Source organism: Homarus americanus, unplaced genomic scaffold (genome assembly GCF_018991925.1).
Source record: "Homarus americanus isolate GMGI-L3 unplaced genomic scaffold, GMGI_Hamer_2.0 scaffold7626, whole genome shotgun sequence".
NCBI lineage: Eukaryota > Metazoa > Arthropoda > Malacostraca > Decapoda > Nephropidae > Homarus > Homarus americanus.
The window spans coordinates 15,954,165-15,974,185 of record NW_024718273.1 but is presented as its reverse complement, the minus strand read 5'-3'; the positions used below and the strand labels follow the sequence as shown (position 1 = coordinate 15,974,185).

General features: G+C 37.9%; 1 protein-coding gene across 1 annotated transcript in view; it reads left to right on the top strand.

Annotated features, from left to right (window-relative positions):
• Positions 1 to 20,021, top strand: part of LOC121859456 (aminoacylase-1A-like) — a gene marked incomplete at its 3' end in the record, with an annotated part of 42,797 nt that overhangs the window by 14,022 nt on the left and 8,754 nt on the right. Inside the window, 3 exon segments of the mRNA XM_042356268.1 lie at positions 8,343 to 8,512; positions 12,595 to 12,766; positions 19,236 to 19,382. Of these exon segments, the coding sequence (XP_042212202.1) occupies positions 8,343 to 8,512; positions 12,595 to 12,766; positions 19,236 to 19,382 (489 nt within the window).

Below are 20,021 nucleotides of genomic sequence, written 5' to 3'. Positions count from 1 at the left end.
TGGTTGGTGTTGTTATGTTCTTCTGGATGTACTTAATTACTGAAATTAATCCCACCAAATTTCATGTCTGAGAGAAAATCACATTTGGGTGCAAAAACGCGTAAGGGGGGACCCTTACGCGTTTTTCCCAGGGTCGAGAGAAAACGCGATATGTGAGATTTTGTTCAAAATCACAGTATAGGTACTCCTGAGCATGCCGAATCCGGTCCTATCATCGACAATTCGATTGCGGAATAATTAGTGGTTGTAATGATGCTTGGAATATTTTAATGAAATTTTTCACAATGCTTATTTCAGTACTCGCTAATTATTGGTTTCTCAGGTATTTGGATGGTGTTGTTATGTTCTTCTGGATGTATTTAATTACTGAAATTAGTCCCACTAAATTTCATGTCTGAGAGAAAATCATATTTGGGTGGAAAAACGCATAAGGGTCCCCCCTTACGCGTTTTTTCCAGGGTCAAGAGAAAACTCGATATACGCGATTTTGTTCAAAATCGCAGTATAGGTACTCCTGAGCATGCCGAGTCCGGTCCTATCATCGACAGTTCGATTGCGGAATAATTAGTGGTCGTAATGATGCTTGGAATATTTTAATGAAATTTTTCACAATGCTTATTTCAGTACTCGCTAATTATTGGTTTCTCAGGTATTTGGATGGTGTTGTTATGTTCTTCTGGATGTATTTAATTACTGAAATTAGTCCCACTAAATTTCATGTCTGAGAGAAAATCATATTTGGGTGGAAAAACGCATAAGGGTCCCCCCTTACGCGTTTTTTCCAGGGTCAAGAGAAAACTCGATATACGCGATTTTGTTCAAAATCGCAGTATAGGTACTCCTGAGCATGCCGAGTCCGGTCCTATCATCGACAGTTCGATTGCGGAATAATTAGTGGTCGTAATGATGCTTGGAATATTTTAATGAAATTTTTCACAATGCTTATTTCAGTACTCGCTAATTATTAGTTTCTCAGGTATTTGGTTGGTGTTGTTATGTTCTTCTGGATGTATTTAATTACTGAAATTAATCCCACCAAATTTCATGTCCGAGAGAAAATCATATTTGGGTGGAAAAACGCATAAGGGTCCCCCCTTATGCGTTTTTTCCAGGGTCGAGAGAAAACGCGATATGTGCGATTTTGTTCAAAATCACAGTATAGGTACTCCTGAGCATGCCGAGTACGGTCCTATCATCGACAGTTCGATTGCGGAATAATTTGTGGTCGTAATGGTGCTTGGAATATTTTAATGAAATTTTTCTCAATGTTTATTTCGGTACTCGCCAACAATTGGTTTCTCAGGTATTTGGTTGGTGTTGTTATGTTCTTCTGGATGTACTTAATTACTGAAATTAATCCCACCAAATTTGAAGTCAGAGAGAAAATCATATTTGGGTGAAAAAACGCATGAGGGTCCCCCCTTTCGTGTCTTTACCAGGGTTGAGACAAAACTCGATATAGGCGATTTTGTTCAAAATCACAATATAGGTACTCCAGAGCATGCCGAGTCCAATCCTACCATCGACAGTTCGATTGGGGAAAAATTAGTGGTCGTAATGATGCTTGGAATATTTTAATGAAATTTTTCTCAATGCTTATTTTAATACTCGCCAACTATTGGTTTATCAGGTATTTGGTTGGTGTTGTTATGTTCTTTTGGATGTATTTAATTACTGAAATTAATCCCACCAAATTTCAAGTCTGAGAGAAAATCATATTTGGGTGAAAAAACGCATAAGGGTCCCCCCTTACGCGTTTTTTCCAGAGTCGAGACAAACGCGATATACACGGTTTTGTTCGAAATCACAGTATAGGTACTCCTGAGCATACCGGGTCCAATCCTACCATAGTGAGATCGATTGCGGAATAATTAGTGGTCATAATAGTGCTTGGAATATTTTAATGAAATTATTTCTCAATGCTTATTTCAGTACTCGACAACTATTGATTTCTCAAGTAATTGGGTGGTGTTGTTATGTTCTTCTGGATGTACTTAATTACTGAAATTAATCCCACCAAATTTCAAGTCTGTGAGAAAGTCATATTTGGGTGGAAGAACGCATAAGGGTCCCCCCTTACGCGTTTTTTCCAGGGACGAGACAAAACTCGATATACGTGATTTTGTTCAAAATGACAGTATAGGTACTCCTGAGCATGCCGAGTCCGGTCCTATCATCAACAGTTCGATTACGGAATAATTAGTGGTCGTAATGATGCTTGGAATATTTTAATGAAATTTTTCACAATGCTTATTTCAGTACTCTCCAACTATTGGTTTCTCAGGTATTTGGTTGGTGCTGTTATGTTCTTCTGGATGTACTTAATTACTAAAGGTAATCCCACCAAATTCCAAGGATGAAAGAAAATCATATTTGGTGGAAAAACGCATAAGGGTCCCCCCTTACTCGTTTTTCCCAGGGTCGAGAGAAAACTCGATATACGCGCTTTTGTTCAAAATCGCAGTATAGGTACTCCTGAGCATGCCAAGTCCGGTCCTATCATCGACAGTTCGATTGCGGAATAATTAGTGGTCGTAATGATGCTTGGAATATTTTAATGAAATTTTTCACAATGTTTATTTCAGTACTCCCTAATTATTGGTTTCTCAGGTATTTGGTTGGTGTTGTTATGTTCTTCTGGATGTACTTAATTTCTGAAATTAATCCCACCAAATTTCATGGCTGCTAGAAAATCATATTTGGGTGGAAAAACGCATAAGGGTCCCCCCCTTACGCGTTTTTCCCAGGGTTGAGAGAAAACGCGATATGTGCGATTTTGTTCAAAATCGCAGTATAGGTACTCCTGAGCATGCCGAGTCCGGTCCTATCATCGACAATTCGATTGCGGAATAATTTGTGGTCGTAATGATGCTTGGAATATTTTACTGAAATTTTTCACAATGCTTATTTCAGTACTCGCTAATTATTGGTTTCTCAGGTATTTGGTTGGTGTTGTTATGTTCTTCTGGATGTACTTAATTACTGAAATTAATCCCACCAAATTTCATGTCTGAGAGAAAATCATATTTGGGTGGAAAAACGCATAAGGGTCCCCCCTTACGCGTTTTTTCCAGGGTCGATAGAAAACTCGATATACGCGATTTTGTTCAAAATCGCAGTATAGGTACTCCTGAGCATGCCGAGTCCGGTCCTATCATCGACAGTTCGATTGCGGAATAATTATTGGTCGTAATGATGCTTGGAATATTTTAATGAAATTTTTCACAATCTTTATTTCAGTACTCCCTAATTATTGGTTTCTCAGGTATTTGGTTGGTGTTGTTATGTTATTCTGGATGTACTTAATTACTGAAATTAATCCCACCAAATTTCATGTCTGAGAGAAAATCATATTTGATTGGAAAAACGCATAAGGGTCCCCCCTTACTCGTTTTTTCCAGGGTCGAGAGAAAACTCGATATACGCGATTTTGTTCAAAATCGCAGTATACGTACTCCTGAGCATGCCAAGTCCGGTCCTATCATCGACAGTTCGATTGCGGAATAATTTGTGGTCGTAATGATGCTTGGAATATTTTAATGAAATTTTTCACAATGCTTATTTCAGTACTCTCCAACTATTGGTTTCTCAGGTATTTGGTTGGTGTTGTTATGTTCTTCTGGATGTATTTATTTACTGAAATTAATCCCACCAAATTTCATGTCTGAGAGAAAATCATATTTGGGTGGAAAAACGCATAAGGGTCCCCCCTTACGCGTTTTTTCCAGGGTCGAGGAAAACTCGATATACGCGATTTTGTTCAAAATCGCAGTATAGGTACTCCTGAGCATGCCGAGTCCGGTCCTATCATCGACAGTTCGATTACGGAATAAGTAGTGGTTGTAATGATGCTTGGAATATGTTAATGAAATTTTTCACAATGCTTATTTCAGTACTCGCTAATTATTGGTTTCTCAGGTATTTGGTTGGTGTTGTTATGTTCTTCTGGATGTATTTAATTACTGAAATTAATCCCACCAAATTTCATGTCTGAGAGAAAATCATATTTGGGTGGAAAAACGCATAAGGTTCCCCCGTTACGCGTTTTTTCCAGGGTTGAGAGAAAACTCGATATACGCGATTTTGTTCAAAATCGCAGTACAGGTACTCCTGAGTATGCCGAGTCCGGTCCTATCATCGACAGTTCGATTGCGGAATAATTAGTGGTCGTAATGATGCTTGGAATATTTTAATGAAATTTTTCACAATGCTTATTTCAGTACAGTACTCTCCAACTATTGGTTTCTCAGGTATTTGGTTGGTGCTGTTATGTTCTTCTGGATGTACTCAATTGCTGAAATTAATCCCACCAAATTTCAAGGATGAGAGAAAACCATATTTGGGTGGAAAAACGCATAAGGGTCCCCCCTTACGCGTTTTTCCCAGGGTCGAGAGAAAACGCGATATGTGCGATTTTGTTCAAAATCGCAGTATAGGTACTCCTGAGCATGCCGAGTCCGGTCCTATCATCGACAGTTCGATTGCGGAATAATTAGTGGTCGTAATGATGCTTGGAATATTTTAATGAAATTTTTCACAATGCATTATTTCAGTACTCCCTAATTATTGGTTTCTCAGGTATTTGGTTGGTGTTGTTATGTTCTTCTGGATGTACTTAATTACTGAAATTAATCCCACCAAATTTCATGTCTGAGAGAAAATCATATTTGGGTGGAAAAACGCATAAGGGTCCCCCCTTACGCGTTTTTTCCAGGGTCGAGAGAAAACTCGATATACGCGATTTTGTTCAAAATCGCAGTATAGGTACTCCTGAGCATGCCGAGTCCGGTCCTATCATCGACAGTTCGATTGCGAGATAATTAGTGGTCGTAATGATGCTTGGAATATTTTAATGAAATTTTTCACAATGCTTATTTCAGTACTCGCTAATTATTGGTTTCTTGGGTATTTGGTTGGTGTTGTTATGTTCTTCTGGATGTACTTAATTACTGAAATTAATCCCACCAAATTTCATGTCTGAGAGAAAATCATATTTGAGTGGAAAAACGCATAAGGGTCCCCCCTTACGCGTTTTTTCCAGGGTCGAGAGAAAACTCGATATACGCGATTTTGTTCAAAATCGCAGTATAGGTATTCCTGAGCATGCCGAGTCCGGTCCCATCATCGACAGTTCGATTGCGGAATAATTAGTGGTCGTAATGATGCTTGGAATATTTTAATGAAATTTTTCACAATGCTTATTTAAGTACTTTCTAATTATTGGTTTCTCAGGTATTTGGTTGGTGTTGTTATGTTCTTCTGGATGTACTTAATTACTGAAATTAATCCCACCAAATTTCATGTCTGAGAGAAAATCATATTTGAGTGGAAAAACGCATAAGGGTCCCCCCTTACGCGTTTTTTCCAGGGTCGATAGAAAACTCGATATAAGCGATTTTGTTCAAAATCGCAGTATAGGTACTCCTGAGCATGCCGAGTCCGGTCCTATCATCGACAGTTCGATTGCGGAATAATTATTGGTCGTAATGATGCTTGCAATATTTTAATGAAATTTTTCACAATCTTTATTTCAGTACTCCCTAATTATTGGTTTCTCAGGTATTTGGTTGGTGTTGTTATGTTATTCTGGATGTACTTAATTACTGAAATTAATCCCACCAAATTTCATGTCTGAGAGAAAATCATATTTGGGTGGAAAAACGCATAAGGGTCCCCCCTTACGCGTTTTTTCCAGGGTCGATAGAAAACTCGATATACGCGATTTTGTTCAAAATCGCAGTATAGGTACTCCTGAGCATGCCGAGTCCGGTCCTATCATCGACAATTCGATTGCGGAATAATTTGTGGTCGTAATGATGCTTGGAATATTTTACTGAAATTTTTCACAATGCTTATTTCAGTACTCGCTAATTATTGGTTTCTCAGGTATTTGGTTGGTGTTGTTATGTTCTTCTGGATGTACTTAATTACTGAAATTAATCCCACCAAATTTCATGTCTGAGAGAAAATCATATTTGGGTGGAAAAACGCATAAGGGTCCCCCCTTACGCGTTTTTTCCAGGGTCGAGGAAAACTCGATATACGCGATTTTGTTCAAAATCGCAGTATAGGTACTCCTGAGTATGCCGAGTCCGGTCCTATCATCGACAGTTTGATTGCGGAATAATTAGTGGTCGTAATGGTGCTTGGAATATTTTAATGAAATTTTTCACAATGCTTAATTCAGTACAGTACTCTCCAACTATTGGTTTCTCAGGTATTTGGTTGGTGCTGTTATGTTCTTCTGGATGTACTCAATTACTGAAATTAATCCCACCAAATTTCAAGGATGAGAGAAAATCATATTTGGGTGGAAAAACGCATAAGGGGGGACCCTTACGCGTTTTTTCCAGGGACGAGACAAAACTCGATATACGTGATTTTGTTCAAATTCACAGTATAGGTACTCCTGAGCATGCCGAGTCCGGTCCTATCATCGACAGTTCAATTACGGAATAATTAGTGGTCGTAATGATGCTTGGAATATTTTAATGAAATTTTTCACAATGCTTATTTCAGTACTCTCCAACTATTGGTTTCTCAGGTATTTGGTTGGTGCTGTTATGTTCTAGTGGATGTACTTAATTACTAAAGTTAATCCCACCAAATTTCAAGGATGAGAGAAAATCATATTTGGGTGGAAAAACGATATGTGCAATTTTGTTCAAAATCACAGTATAGGTACTCCTGACCATGCCGAGTCCGGTCTTATCATCGACAATTCGATTGCGGAATAATTAGTGGTTTTAATGATGCTTGGAATATTTTAATGAAATTTTTCACAATGCTTATTTCAGTACTTGGTAATTATTGGTTTCTCAGGTATTTGGTTGGTGTTGTTATTTCCTTCTGGATGTATTTAATTACTGAAATTAATCCCACCAAATTTCATGTCTGAGAGAAAATCATATTTGGGTGGAAAAACGCATAAGGGTCCCCCCTTACGCGTATTTTCCAGGGTCGAGACAAAACTCGATATACGCGATTTTGTTCAAAATCGCAGTATAGGTACTCCTGAGCATGCCGAGTCCGGTCCTATCATCGACAATTCGATTGCTGAATAATTTGTGGTCGTAATGATGCTTGGAATATTTTAATGAAATTTTTCACAAATGTTTATTTCAGTTCTCCCTAATTATTGGTTTCTCAGGTATTTGGTTGATGTTGTTATGTTATTCTGGATGTACTTAATTACTGAAATTAATCCCACCAAATTTCATGTCTGAGAGAAAATCATATATGGGTGGAAAAACGCATAAGGGTCCCCCCTTACGCGTTTTTCCCAGGGTCGAGAGAAAACGCGATATGTGCGATTTTGTTCAAAATCACAGTATAGGTACTCCTGAGCATGCCGAGTCCGGTCCTATCATCGACAGTTCGCTTGCGGAATAATTAGTGGTTGTAATGATGCTTGGAATATGTTAATATGCCTCAGGGACCAGACGGGGTGATGACAGTACTCCAGATGGGGAAGCACCTCACTCTTGAAGATCGCGACGAGTGACAGACCATCCAGGTATCTAAACAACCTTCCTATAAGACCTGCTAGTTTTGTTGCTTGAATCACCTTCTTCTCACAATGGCCCGAGAACTTAAGTTCATTGTCGACATACACACCCAGGTCCTTTTTACATTCCATCTCAATTAATGCAGTTTCTTTGTCCTATTGGGACATGTGATACTCGTCTTTACTGTTGGTGCATCGTAGATGCATCCTTTTGCACTTCGTAACATTGAATCTTAGCGACCATTTCTTCAACCATTCTTGAAGCTCGTAGAGATCTTTCTGTAGCTCTTCACAGTCTGTTTGGTTCTTAATTTCCCTAAATAACTTAGCATTGTCTGCAAACATTTGTATGGAAGAGTGTATAGCTTCTTGCATATCATTTATGAAGCGCACAAACAACAACAGGCCAAATACACTGTCCTGTGGTATCCCTTTTGTCACAGGTACACTTGACGATTTCCTACCATTTATCACCACACACTGTTTGCGGTCATGCAAAAAGTCTCTGATTCACGCTAGGACACTTCCCCAAATCCTGTACCCTTCCAGTTTAATTCTCAGCCATTCATGGGGTATGCTGTCGAAAACCTAGGTTACATCTGGGAAGGTTAGCATTAAAGTTAGTTTACGTAAGGTAAGATTAAATTAGGTTAGCATGAAGGTTAGATTAGTTAAGATTAGGCTAGTTTAGTGTTAGGGGGTATAATTATCAGGTGAAATGTAGGATACTGGGGAGTCTGATCATCAGGTGACTCATTAATTGGCCCAAGGGTAGCTATTCCAGGATGGTGTGTACAATACAGTGAATTACCGGGGTATGTGTTTTTATTTACAGCTGCATGCACAGAGTATTTAAGAGGCCAGGCCAAGGAGCTGGAGGCAGAGCTGCAGGTAGTAGAATGTGTTTCTGGTAAGCCAGCAGTGATCATGACCTTGCCCGGACAAGACCGCAGCCTCCAGACGCTGCTCCTCAACTCTCACACAGATGTTGTACCGGTGTTTCCAGTAAGCTTGTCCTTCTCTATGCTGTGCTCTTTTCTTTTAATTCTTTCCACCATTCATCAGTTTACTAGCCATTCAGTTGATTTGTTTGTTCTGTGTTACAACCAGTGCTGGATTTACCCTTGTGGGGTCCCTGGTGCAATTTAAATGTGGGGTCTCCATTGATACAGTACAATATTTATCAAATTGAAAAAATAAGATACTGTATTTGTAATTTTTATGATACAAAAGAATTTTGCAGTTGAATTTACTGAAAATAAATCAGGTTAACTCCTTTACTATGGGGATGCCAATTTTAATAATTTATGTGGCTAGCATCAGACAATTTTATTCAGCTGGGGAGACTCTGTACACAAGGGATTAGCAGACTATCTTGCAAAAAAAAGGACTAAGTGTTTCTAACAGGAAAACCAAGGTTTTGTGAAATTATTCTCTTTGTAACTCTATAAATACTGCACAATTAATCAAATTACTTTGTATTTAGAGATAATGTATAGTACAGTACTGTCCTGTATATGTGCAGTACCCTGTATATGAAAAAAAATAATGTTTCCCAGTATTTTCTATCAGTTTAAAAAAAATAACCAAAATCAAGGCTGCATTAAGATATTTTACTCAGTACTGTACAAAATACACCAAAGCTAACTAATGAAGTTGACTTATACTTTATCCTCTTCGTCACTAATTGGCTTGTTAGCCGCTTGAACAGTCTGTTATGCACTGTTGGCAAGTACAGTCAACCCTCACTTTACGTGGTCCCGCATTTCCACGTAACCCAAGATGCTCACATTCCGCAGTGGGTGTACCCCTTTGCACGGGTGAAGTATAATTTTTTTATTTAGCTCATAAAATTCATACAAATTATCCGGCCAGAATATAATTTACATTGCTGGAATTCTTTCAATTTGATGATCATTTTGAGTATAAACATCATAGATTTTGCATTAGACATACAAATTTTAGATATAATGTTTACTCTGAGTAAATATGTTATCTTTTGTGCAAAATATATGACATTTATATTCAAAATATTCCTGGTCTTACAAGGAATCCAGCAATGTCAATTATATTATCCTAACTTTAGTCTGATTTATTATTTATTACTAAAAAGGTAAACAGTCTGGTATTCCCACACATTCATCTGGTAGGGAGGCTTGGTGGGGGGTGGGAGGGAGGGAGGGAGGGACTGGCGACCGACCACCTGGCACTTGGTCATGGTGTGAAGAATATTTTTTTTTTTATTAACTAAAGATATTTGTTTTAGCTCATAAAATTCATACAAATTACCCGGCCAGAATATAATTTACATTCCTGGAATTCTTACAATTTGATGATCATTTTGAATATAAACATCATATATTTTGCATTAGACATACAAATTTTAGATATAATGTTTCCTCTGAGTAAATATGTTATCCTTTGTGCAAAATATATGACATTTATATTCAAAATATTCCTGGTTTTACAAGGAATCCAGCAATGTCAATTATATTATCCTAACTTTAATCTGAGGTATTATTTAATACTAAATGTTAAAATCTAGTTTTTTCACCCAACCTTTCTCTTGAATGGAGGATTGGTTGGGGGTGGGGGGAGGGTTGGGACGGACCGACCATCTGGCCCGGTTGGAAGAGGGGGGGAGGCAAGGTGGGGTACTTTGACTGACAGATAGTGTCGTGAAGAATATTTTTTTTTTATTAACTGAAGATGTTTGTTTTAGCTCATAAAATTCATTCAAATTACCCGGCCAGAATATAATTTACATTGCTGGAATTCTTACAATTTGATGATCATTTTGAATATAAACATCATAGATTTTGCATTAGACATACAAATTTTAGATATAATGTTTACTCTGAGTAAATATGTTATCTTTTGTGCAAAATATATGACATTTGTATTCAAAATATTCCTGGTCTTACAAGGAATCCAGCAATGTCAATTATATTATCCTAACTTTAGTTTGAGGTATTATTTATTACTATACCTGGTTTTCCCCCCAAAATTTCTCAGAGAGGGAAGAGCCAGCGAGTGTAGTGTGAGAAGAGGGGGAGGGAGTTGAGTCCATTATTTGAATGGACATTAACTTGGCGACTGTATTTCTCTATTTCTCTTAAGTATTAATTGTGTGCATGTACCATCATAAAATTAAGATGTTATTTTTACTAGAACATAGGTATTGTGTTGGAAAAAATGGAGTTTGGGGGTCAGGTGGTCTCTATTTCATTTAATCCCATATGTTATGTTATTCACTTTACACGTTTCTCACTTTCCGCGGTACCCTGTGGGTTACATTAACCGCGTAAAGTGAGGGTTGACTGTACTGTACTGGGTATGTACTGGTTCCAAGATGTATCAGGACCTATGTCAGTGTTGGTCAAATCTAGTCTTGAATGAGCTCTCACTCGGCACCGTCACAACGCTCTCTGGCAGATTGTTCCAAGAGTTCACAACTCTCACTCCAAAAAAATTTGCCCTCACAATTTTTTTAAATTGTGGTTTTCTGCCATGATCTCTAGTGGAGCCGGCATTTGCCAGCTGCAGATATGGACACTCAACTGAATAATGTCCCCTGAAATGTATAGACTTCTATTAAGTCACCCCTTGCCCACCTATAGTATAAGTTAGGCAGTTGCAGTGTTTTAATTTCTCAGGGTAACTGATATGCCATAGTGCAGGCACCAGTCAGGTGGCCCTCCTTAGGACGTTCTCAATCAACTGACAGTCTCAAGCATATCTTAGAGACCAGACAGGGTGACAGCACTGTACCCCAAATCGGGGAGGCACCTCACTTATAAAGAGCATTACAACTTAGTATTTACAGAGAAAATATCAACTGAATGTCTTCCCTGTTCTTATAGCCAGGGCCGGATTCAGGAGTGGGCAAAGTGGGCAGCTGCCCAGGGGCCTCCACATATTACAATATTTTATTTATTTGTTTATTCATTTGGATTATTTTTATTTTCATTCTTTAAAATTCATGTTTATCTATTCCATCACGTAAAAATATGTTCAGCAAGAAGCGTGATAGAAATTAGGCTAGTTACTCTTTGAAATTCATGAATACCTGGCTTTCCTATGAACCGGATATTTTTAATATTTTAAATATACTAACTGCATATGGCTTCAAAATTCTCCAAAGAACTGTTCAAATTTCAAAATTTTCCCGGGAGGCTTACAGCGCCCCCCGGAACTCCTAAATGTTTAGGCTCGCTTCACTCGCCACCCCACCCTCTTGGGTAGTTATAATGAGGGGGGCCTCCACAAAGAGGCTGCCCATGGGCCTCCATAGGTCTAAATCCGGCATTGCTTATAGCATTAAGATAATACATGCAATACATTTCAGTGAAATCAAGAGAACTTGAAATAAAATAATCTATATGTAACAAATGTAACTACTGTAATGAAGTTTATTTTATTTATCGTTTCACCACCTATCAGCTTACTAGCCATTCGGGTGGTTGGTCTATCCAGTGTTAGTACAAGAGAAAACCTGAGTACCTTTTCAATCAACAAAATCATTTAAAACATCTGTGAAATCATTAAGGTTGTGTAAAATATCAAATTCAGTACTGTACTCATTAAGGAAAACCATTTAATTCTGCCTTGAGTCACTGTAGTACTGTATATACTGTAGTGTTTTTTCAAATTCTTAAAATGTATCAAACTGTATGTAGACTCAGATTTATGAAGCTTTGTCTTACAAAGCTTTGATATACAGTACAAAACTTTGATAGAGAAAACTTTCACTTATGAAGATTTGATTTATAAAGCTTTGACTAACAAAACTTTGACTTGTGAAGCCTTGATTTATGGAATTTTGAGTTACGAAGGTTCGATTTACAAAGCTTTCATTTGCAAAGCTTTAATTTACGAATCCTTGATTTATGAAAATTCAAAGTTATATAAAAAATTATCCCAGTCTGATTATGACCTTCATTGTTCAGTATTTACTCGTAGGTTATTTCAGCTGTCAGTTTCTGTAAGAAGGGGTGTTAATTTTGGCTGTTTTCAGGTATTATATGTTATGTTTTTTCTGTAGATAGATTAAATAACCATACCTAATGTTAAAGTTTTTTCAACAGGAATTTTGGAAGTACGAGCCCTTCAGTGCGCACAAGGACGAGAATGGGGACATATATGGCCGAGGAACCCAAGACATGAAGTGTGTCGGCATCATGTACCTCGAGGCTCTCAAGCGACTGAAGAAGGCTGGTCACAAGTTTCTCCGCACCATCCACCTCACCTTTGTACCAGGTTTGTATGCCCACACCCTGTAGCTACCTATTATATTATTTATTACACAGGTGTCACGGAATTATGGGGATGGATATAATATTATGTGTTTCTTAATTTCTTACCGAAGAGTTAGATACCTTCACACTGGTTACCTACAGGAGATTATGGTGTATCTACGAAGAAATTCACTCCACCACCTGACATTCCATGTGATTTATACTTGATGAAAGATGATTTAATGAATTCAATTAATTTCCAACATCCATCCAAGTTATTGGTAATAATAAGATAGGATCACAGGTACGGGCAGATAATTGCACTTGCATTTATTTGGCAAGCTTCCATACAATGATATACAATTTGCATGGATATATGAGTCACTTACATTAATGCCATAATAAAATTAATATTGTAAAGAGGGAATTTTCAACCTGGGGATGCACAATTGATTACTCTACTATGGGTATGACTTAACAGAGCCTTAATTCCTCAAGTGATACATGCACTGCCAGCCTGAATCGCTCTATTTGCAACCAGGCCTTCACACGTGATCTTTCCACGGGGAATAACAAACCTTGGGTCGGCACACATAGTCTCGTGTCATTGACAGTCATTGTAGACGGTGTCGTGCAGGAGAACTGGTAAGGTGACGTGATTAACCACTTAGGTTCACTAGGCTAGCTGAATCGCTCTTGTTACAACCAGGCCTTCACACATGATCTTCTTTCCATGAGGAATAATATAAAGCTTTGTGGTTGGCAAACATAGTCTCGTGTCACGGACGGTCGTAAGGAAGGGGAGGATGAGGAAGTCTTAACTAACCCATGGTTTAGGATCTACTGGCTAAAAATGTGGTTTTGGGGTGTGAGACACGATGAACAATACAATACTGTTTCAGTCGGCCCCCCACATAGACTGGCTCTCATACCCACCTGTGAAATACCCTGTACAGGTAGTGATGACGGAGTAGATGCTCGCCTGGTGTCTTATTTCCAGTAAAACAAACATTGGAGTTGGACTGCATTGGTAGGCCCAATGCAGCCCATGTTATTACACAGGTCTGTATGCCCACACCTTGTAGCTATCTATTATATTATTACACAGGTTTGTATGCCCACACCCTATAGCTATCTATTATATTATTACACAGGTTTGTATGCCCACAACCTGTAGCTGCCTATTATATTATTACACAGGTTTGTATGCCCACACCCTGTAGTTATCTATTATATTATTACACAGGTTTGTATGCCCACACCCTGTAGCTATCTATTATATTATTACACAGGTTTGTATGCCCACACCCTGTAGCTGCCTATTATATTATTACACAGGTTTGTATGCCCACACCCTGTAGCTACCTATTATATTATTACACAGGTTTGTATGCCCACACCCTGTAGCTATCTATTATATTATTACACAGGTTTGTATGCCCACACCCTGTAGCTGCCTATTATATTATTACACAGGTTTGTATGCCCAAACCCTGTAGCTGCCTATTATATTATTACACAGGTTTGTATGCCCACATCCTGTAGCTGCCTATTATATTATTACACAGGTTTGTATGCCCACACCCTGTAGCTGCCTATTATATTATTACACAGGTTTGCATGCCCACACCCTGTAGCTACCTGATATATTATGACACAAGTTTGTATGCCCACACCCTGTAGCTATCTGTTATATTATTACACAGGTTTGTATGCCCACACCCAGTAGCTACTTGTTATATTATTACACAGGTTTGTATGCCCACACCCTGTAGCTATCTATTATATTATTACACAGGTTTGTATGCCCACACCCCTGTAGCTATCTATTATATTATTACACAGGTGTTGTATGCCACACCCTGTAGCTATCTATTATATTATTACACAGGTTTGTATGCCCACACCCTGTAGCTATCTATTATATTATTACACAGGTTTTGCCCACACCCTGTAGCTGCCTATTATATTATTACACAGGTGTTGTATGCCCACACCCTGTAGCTACCTGTTTTATTATTGCACAGGTTTGTATGCCCACACCCTGTAGCTATCTATTATATTATTACACAGGTTTGCATGCCCACACCCTGTAGCTGCCTATTATATTATTACACAGGTGTTGTATGCCCACACCCTGTAGCTACCTGTTTTATTATTGCACAGGTTTGTATGCCCACACCCAGTAGCTATCTGTTATATTATTACACAGGTTTGTATGCCTATGCCCTGTAGCTACCTGTTATATTATTATACAGGTTTGTATGCCCATAACCTGTAGCTACCTGTTATATTATTACACTGCTGCCACAGTTTTGGTTTAATCCTGAGGTCCCCCAGTCCACCCAGCTGTAAATGGGTACGTAACTTTACTGGTGCGATTTTTTTTTTTTTACAGGATTAGCCCACCCGGGCACAGGTAATGACCCACATCAGGGCCTGGGAGGCAAAAATATAATAATTATAATAATAATATCTATTATTATTACTTTATTATTACAACAATTAATAAAATTAATAGCAAATTAATAAAAATAAAAATAAAATAATAAAAATAATAATAATAATAATTACCATAAATAAATACAAAAACGAAAAAATAAATCAAGAGTGAGGAACAATATATGCATGTTGTGTTGTCCAAGTAAGAGACACAATTGAGACCCTGCAATTGTGTATAAATGAGGCAGAAAGTCAGATGAGTAACCTAGGACTTGGTCACAATTTTTGTGATGCCATATGGCAGCAGGGTCTACCATTAGACAACACATTATGCTTCCAATATCTTCACAGGTGGTAGTACCTCCCTGTTTGTTAGCTCCTTACTACCTACTACCTCCAAAAAGTGCAGTACAGGTTGTACCTCTCTAGTCTGGCATTCTGTGGTCCGGAAACTCCCGTGGTCCGGAACGACTTTAGTTTGTCCAATAGGTAGATAGGCAGCTTTTTTTTTTTTACTTATCTGAATTATTATTATTCTTACAGGAGTATTAAATTTTTGCCCCTCAGGCCCCAATGTGGGTCAGTGACCTATGCCCGGGTGGGCTAATCCCCTTAAAAAAAAAAAAAAGCCACGGGAAATTAAGGTTTGTTTACATCCAGCAGTTCGGCTGCTCTCTCTCTCTGCTTGTCTATACAGAGTACAACATTTAACCCTTCAATATATATGAGCAGTAAATAAATGTTCTTATGTAGAGTAATGACGATATGTTTTCACATGTACGCACTTACATACGCGGTCTCACTTTTTTTACCATTAATGGTTAGCTACTTATATTGTTCCATTTATTAACATTAAATAACATTACAGGTACTTCAAACAACCATATAAATTTTTTTACATTAATTTTACTACAGCTAAAATCAGGGTCTTATTTTCTTCAGTTTTATATGTAGAACCAATCAGTCACTGGTTTTGTAAGCTTTAACATAACAATGCCGGCAGCCGTCTCGTCTCCTCTAATATTCCACGTATTATTAATAAATTGTATTGTTAATTTTGCACACACAAACATTAATTCAATAAAAACAAATTCAGAAACATTAATTAAAATATATATGAACAGTAAATAAATGTTGCTTTCATATTCGTATGTAAAATAATGACGATATTTTTTCACGTGTGCGCATGCGCAGTTACATACGCGATCTCTCTTTTTTCTTTACCATTATCGTTAGCTACTTCTATTGTTCCATTTATTAACATTAAATAACATTACTTAAAACGACCATATTAATTTTACTACAGCTACAGCCAAGGTCTTATTTTCTTCAGTTTTATATGTAGAACCAGTCAGTCACTGGTTTTGTAATCAACGAAAACAATGCTGTGTCATTTCCTCGTGTGTTTTAATATTCTACGTATTATTAATGAATTGTATTGCTCATTTTGCACACAAACATTAATTCAATAAAAAAGACATTCAGTAAAAAAACAATAATGAATCTTTTGTACATAAGGGAAATGACGCTATTTACACGATTATGCATGTCGTCTGCACATTGGCGGGCCGTTCAAACCCGTCGAAATTCAAGTTTCTGCCGTCAAAATTTTAATTTATTTATTTTTTGTGTGTTCCATTAAAATACGTTAAGAATTAAAAACTCGCGAAATTTGAGAAGCTACTATACGACATTTAACCCTTCAATATGTCTTCAAAGAGACCATGCTGCAGAGAAAGTGGTGCTAGTGCTTCCAAGCATAAGCACAAGTCACTATCTATCCAGGAAAAGGGTGAATTTCCATGGTCCGGCAATTTCCATGGTCCGGCACCGGTCAGGTCCCGAGGTTGCCGGACTAGAGAGGTACAACCTGTACCAGTCACACTACCTCCTTGCACACCACTTTATTCCTTGCCATTTTTGAAGGGATCTTTGCTGATACATTTGTTTCTGTTATAATGTAAACCCAGGGAGGGAGAATAAAAAAAATACAAGTGCTAGATTAAGAATAGAAAATTTGAACTCTTTGTAGTAAGTGCCATAGTCTTGTCAGGAATATTCCCTAAGGGAGGCTGAGAAGTAAACTATTAATACAGTAATAGTATATAAATTGAAGCAACATAACCTAAACTAACCGAGCCCTCAAACCTCCTGTCATAACATTGAGTTGGTCTTGCTTGGTATGGTTGGGTGATGTAGTTTGCTGATGTTAATGGTTCAGTCAGGGGGCGCTGGTGGTAGAGCGGTACCGCTCTTGCCTCACAAGCAAGATGTCACAGGTTCGATTCCCAGGCCGGCGGAAGTTGTTTGGACACTCTTCCTAGCCCCCTTGGTCTCTGTTCACCTAGCAGTAAGTAGGTACTGTACCTGTTGTAAATTGAAAAGTTGCAAATTCGTATTCAGGGAGTTGTTGGAGCTTCCAATAACTTAATGACATAAGCCATCGACTCTTCAGGCTTCTACGCCCTTGACTCTTCAGGCTTCTATGCCCTTGACTCTTCAGGCTTCTACGCCCTTGACTCTTCAGGCTTCTATGCCCTTGACTCTTCAGGCTTCTACGCCCGTAACTCATGAGACATAAAGGCAAGCATGAACTTAGCATGCTTCCCTGTTGGGCGCTGTAAATGCTTCTGCGCTTTACCTTGCACAGGATGTAGGGGGATGTCCAATAAAACAAAACAAAAAAATGGTTCAGTCCCACAGCTTTTCTGAATTTTTTTTTAAGATCAACACTTAGTACTGAAATCTGTTATCTTAATTTATCCTCTTCACTACTGATTGGCATTCTAGCTGCTTCCAGGTATGAACACTCAACTGAGTAATGTCCTCTGAGGTGTTTATAAACTTCTATTAAGTCACCCATTGCCCATTTATAGTATAAGCTAGGCAATTGCAAGGATTTTAATCTCTCTAGGTACCCGAGATGACCTTCCTTTCGACGTTTTCATTCAACTGACAATTTCTAGCATACCAGGTATCTCGGGGACCAGCCAGGGTGACAGTACTGTACAGTAATATTCCATTGAAAGCTCAGGATGCATTCCTAGAGAAGAGATTTCAGTGAATCAGCTTTCAGTGGGGTCATTATAATGTAGGTACTTAATATGGAGATACTGTCTTGGTAGTAAAAATAACTTCTTTTTTTTGCATATTTTCACTATTACTAATGAATATTTTTCATAGATTCTAAGTTTTCACTTGCAAACCAAAGGCTGTTGCATTTTTTATTCTTTTATCTGAGTTTTCATAAATCAAATCCTTTTAATTTGGGGTCTGCCTGTGCTGTACAGTACTTGTTCAGTTCAATTGTGTCTATACACCAAATTTCCTGCACCTTTTGTGATGGTATAGTGTTATCCACCTGTTATGTTTGTGTTGTCTGTGTGATGCCTTATGTTTTATAATCTGCATGAAGAATCTCTTTACTCTGAGGACCAACCTCTTATTTTACCTAAAGAATAACCACCCTAACACTATTTGGGGGATGAGGTTAGATTAGGTTAGGTTAGTATTAGGTAAGGTTACCATTAGGTTAGGATAAGATAGGTTAGGTTAGGGAGGTTAATCTTTAGGTGCAGTAAGTTGGGATGGAGATTCTTCAGGTGATTCAATTTCAGTGGATTGTATGATACATTATTTCACAAAAGTTTAATAGTGCATAAGATTGGTGGTCATACTGTTGGGGTCAAGATGTATGAACTAAGTAACTTGCAGTCGGTCTGTATTGAGGTTTACATACCACTTGGACAATTCTCAAATAGATGATTTTTTTTATATACCCAAACCCAGACTAATTACACCTAACCTAACTTAATCAAACCCAACACAGCCTAACCCAACCAAACCAAACTTAACCCCTTCAGATAATGTTAGGTTGTTTAATCTTCTGGTGAAATAAGCTGGGGAAGGTCAAATCTTCAGGTGATCTCTTTTTTCTTTTAATGAGGTACTATACAGTTTACCAATATAAGATTTACCTTAGTGAACTTAATAAAATCCTGATAACCATATTGTAGTTAATAACACAATTTTACCTCTTATACTTACAGAGGAGGAACTTGGTGGCACTGAAGGCATGGGGCAACTGGTCAAGATGGACGTATTCAAGAATATGAACATTGGTCTTGCTCTTGATGAAGGCTATGCCAACACTTCTGACAAAATGGAATTGTTCTATGGTCAAAGAACTCCCTTTCGTAAGTTCAGCAATAGTTTCTTCAAATTTTTATTTTGGCTTTATTTACATTGCAGTTATGTTTATGGTGACATGTAATATTTATTTTTGTTATATACAGGGGGTCCCCGGGTTACAAACAGGTCAAAAATGTACGTAAGTTGAAACACATATCCTTATATGCATCTAAAATCACTTAATTTAAGATAAAAGAAGAAATAGAATGACAAAATACAGTAAATGAAAGTAAAAAATAAGTCATCAGGTGAATAAAATACTATAAATTTAAAGTTTACCCTCGTTCGTATCGGTGGGCATTCCTAAGTCGGACGTTCGTAAGTTGGGGACCCCCTGTATACTGTCTTTTATTTATTTATCATTTTACCACTTACCAGCTTACTAGCCATCTGGGCAGTCAGTTTGTTACTTTGTCATGAACTTTATTGTTTAAGGGTAGTACCCAGAGAAAGCCTGTGATGTTTGGCAGGGGATCGAACCTGAGACTCTAGTGGTGAGAGGCAAGTGTACTACCGCTGTACCATGAATAGCTGTTAGTTTACTATCTAGATGGTAATGCACACTAGAATTAAACAACAAACCAGTGAAGCTAATCTACCCTATCGTGACTTAACCTAACTTAACCTGGTGTGTAAAAAAGAAA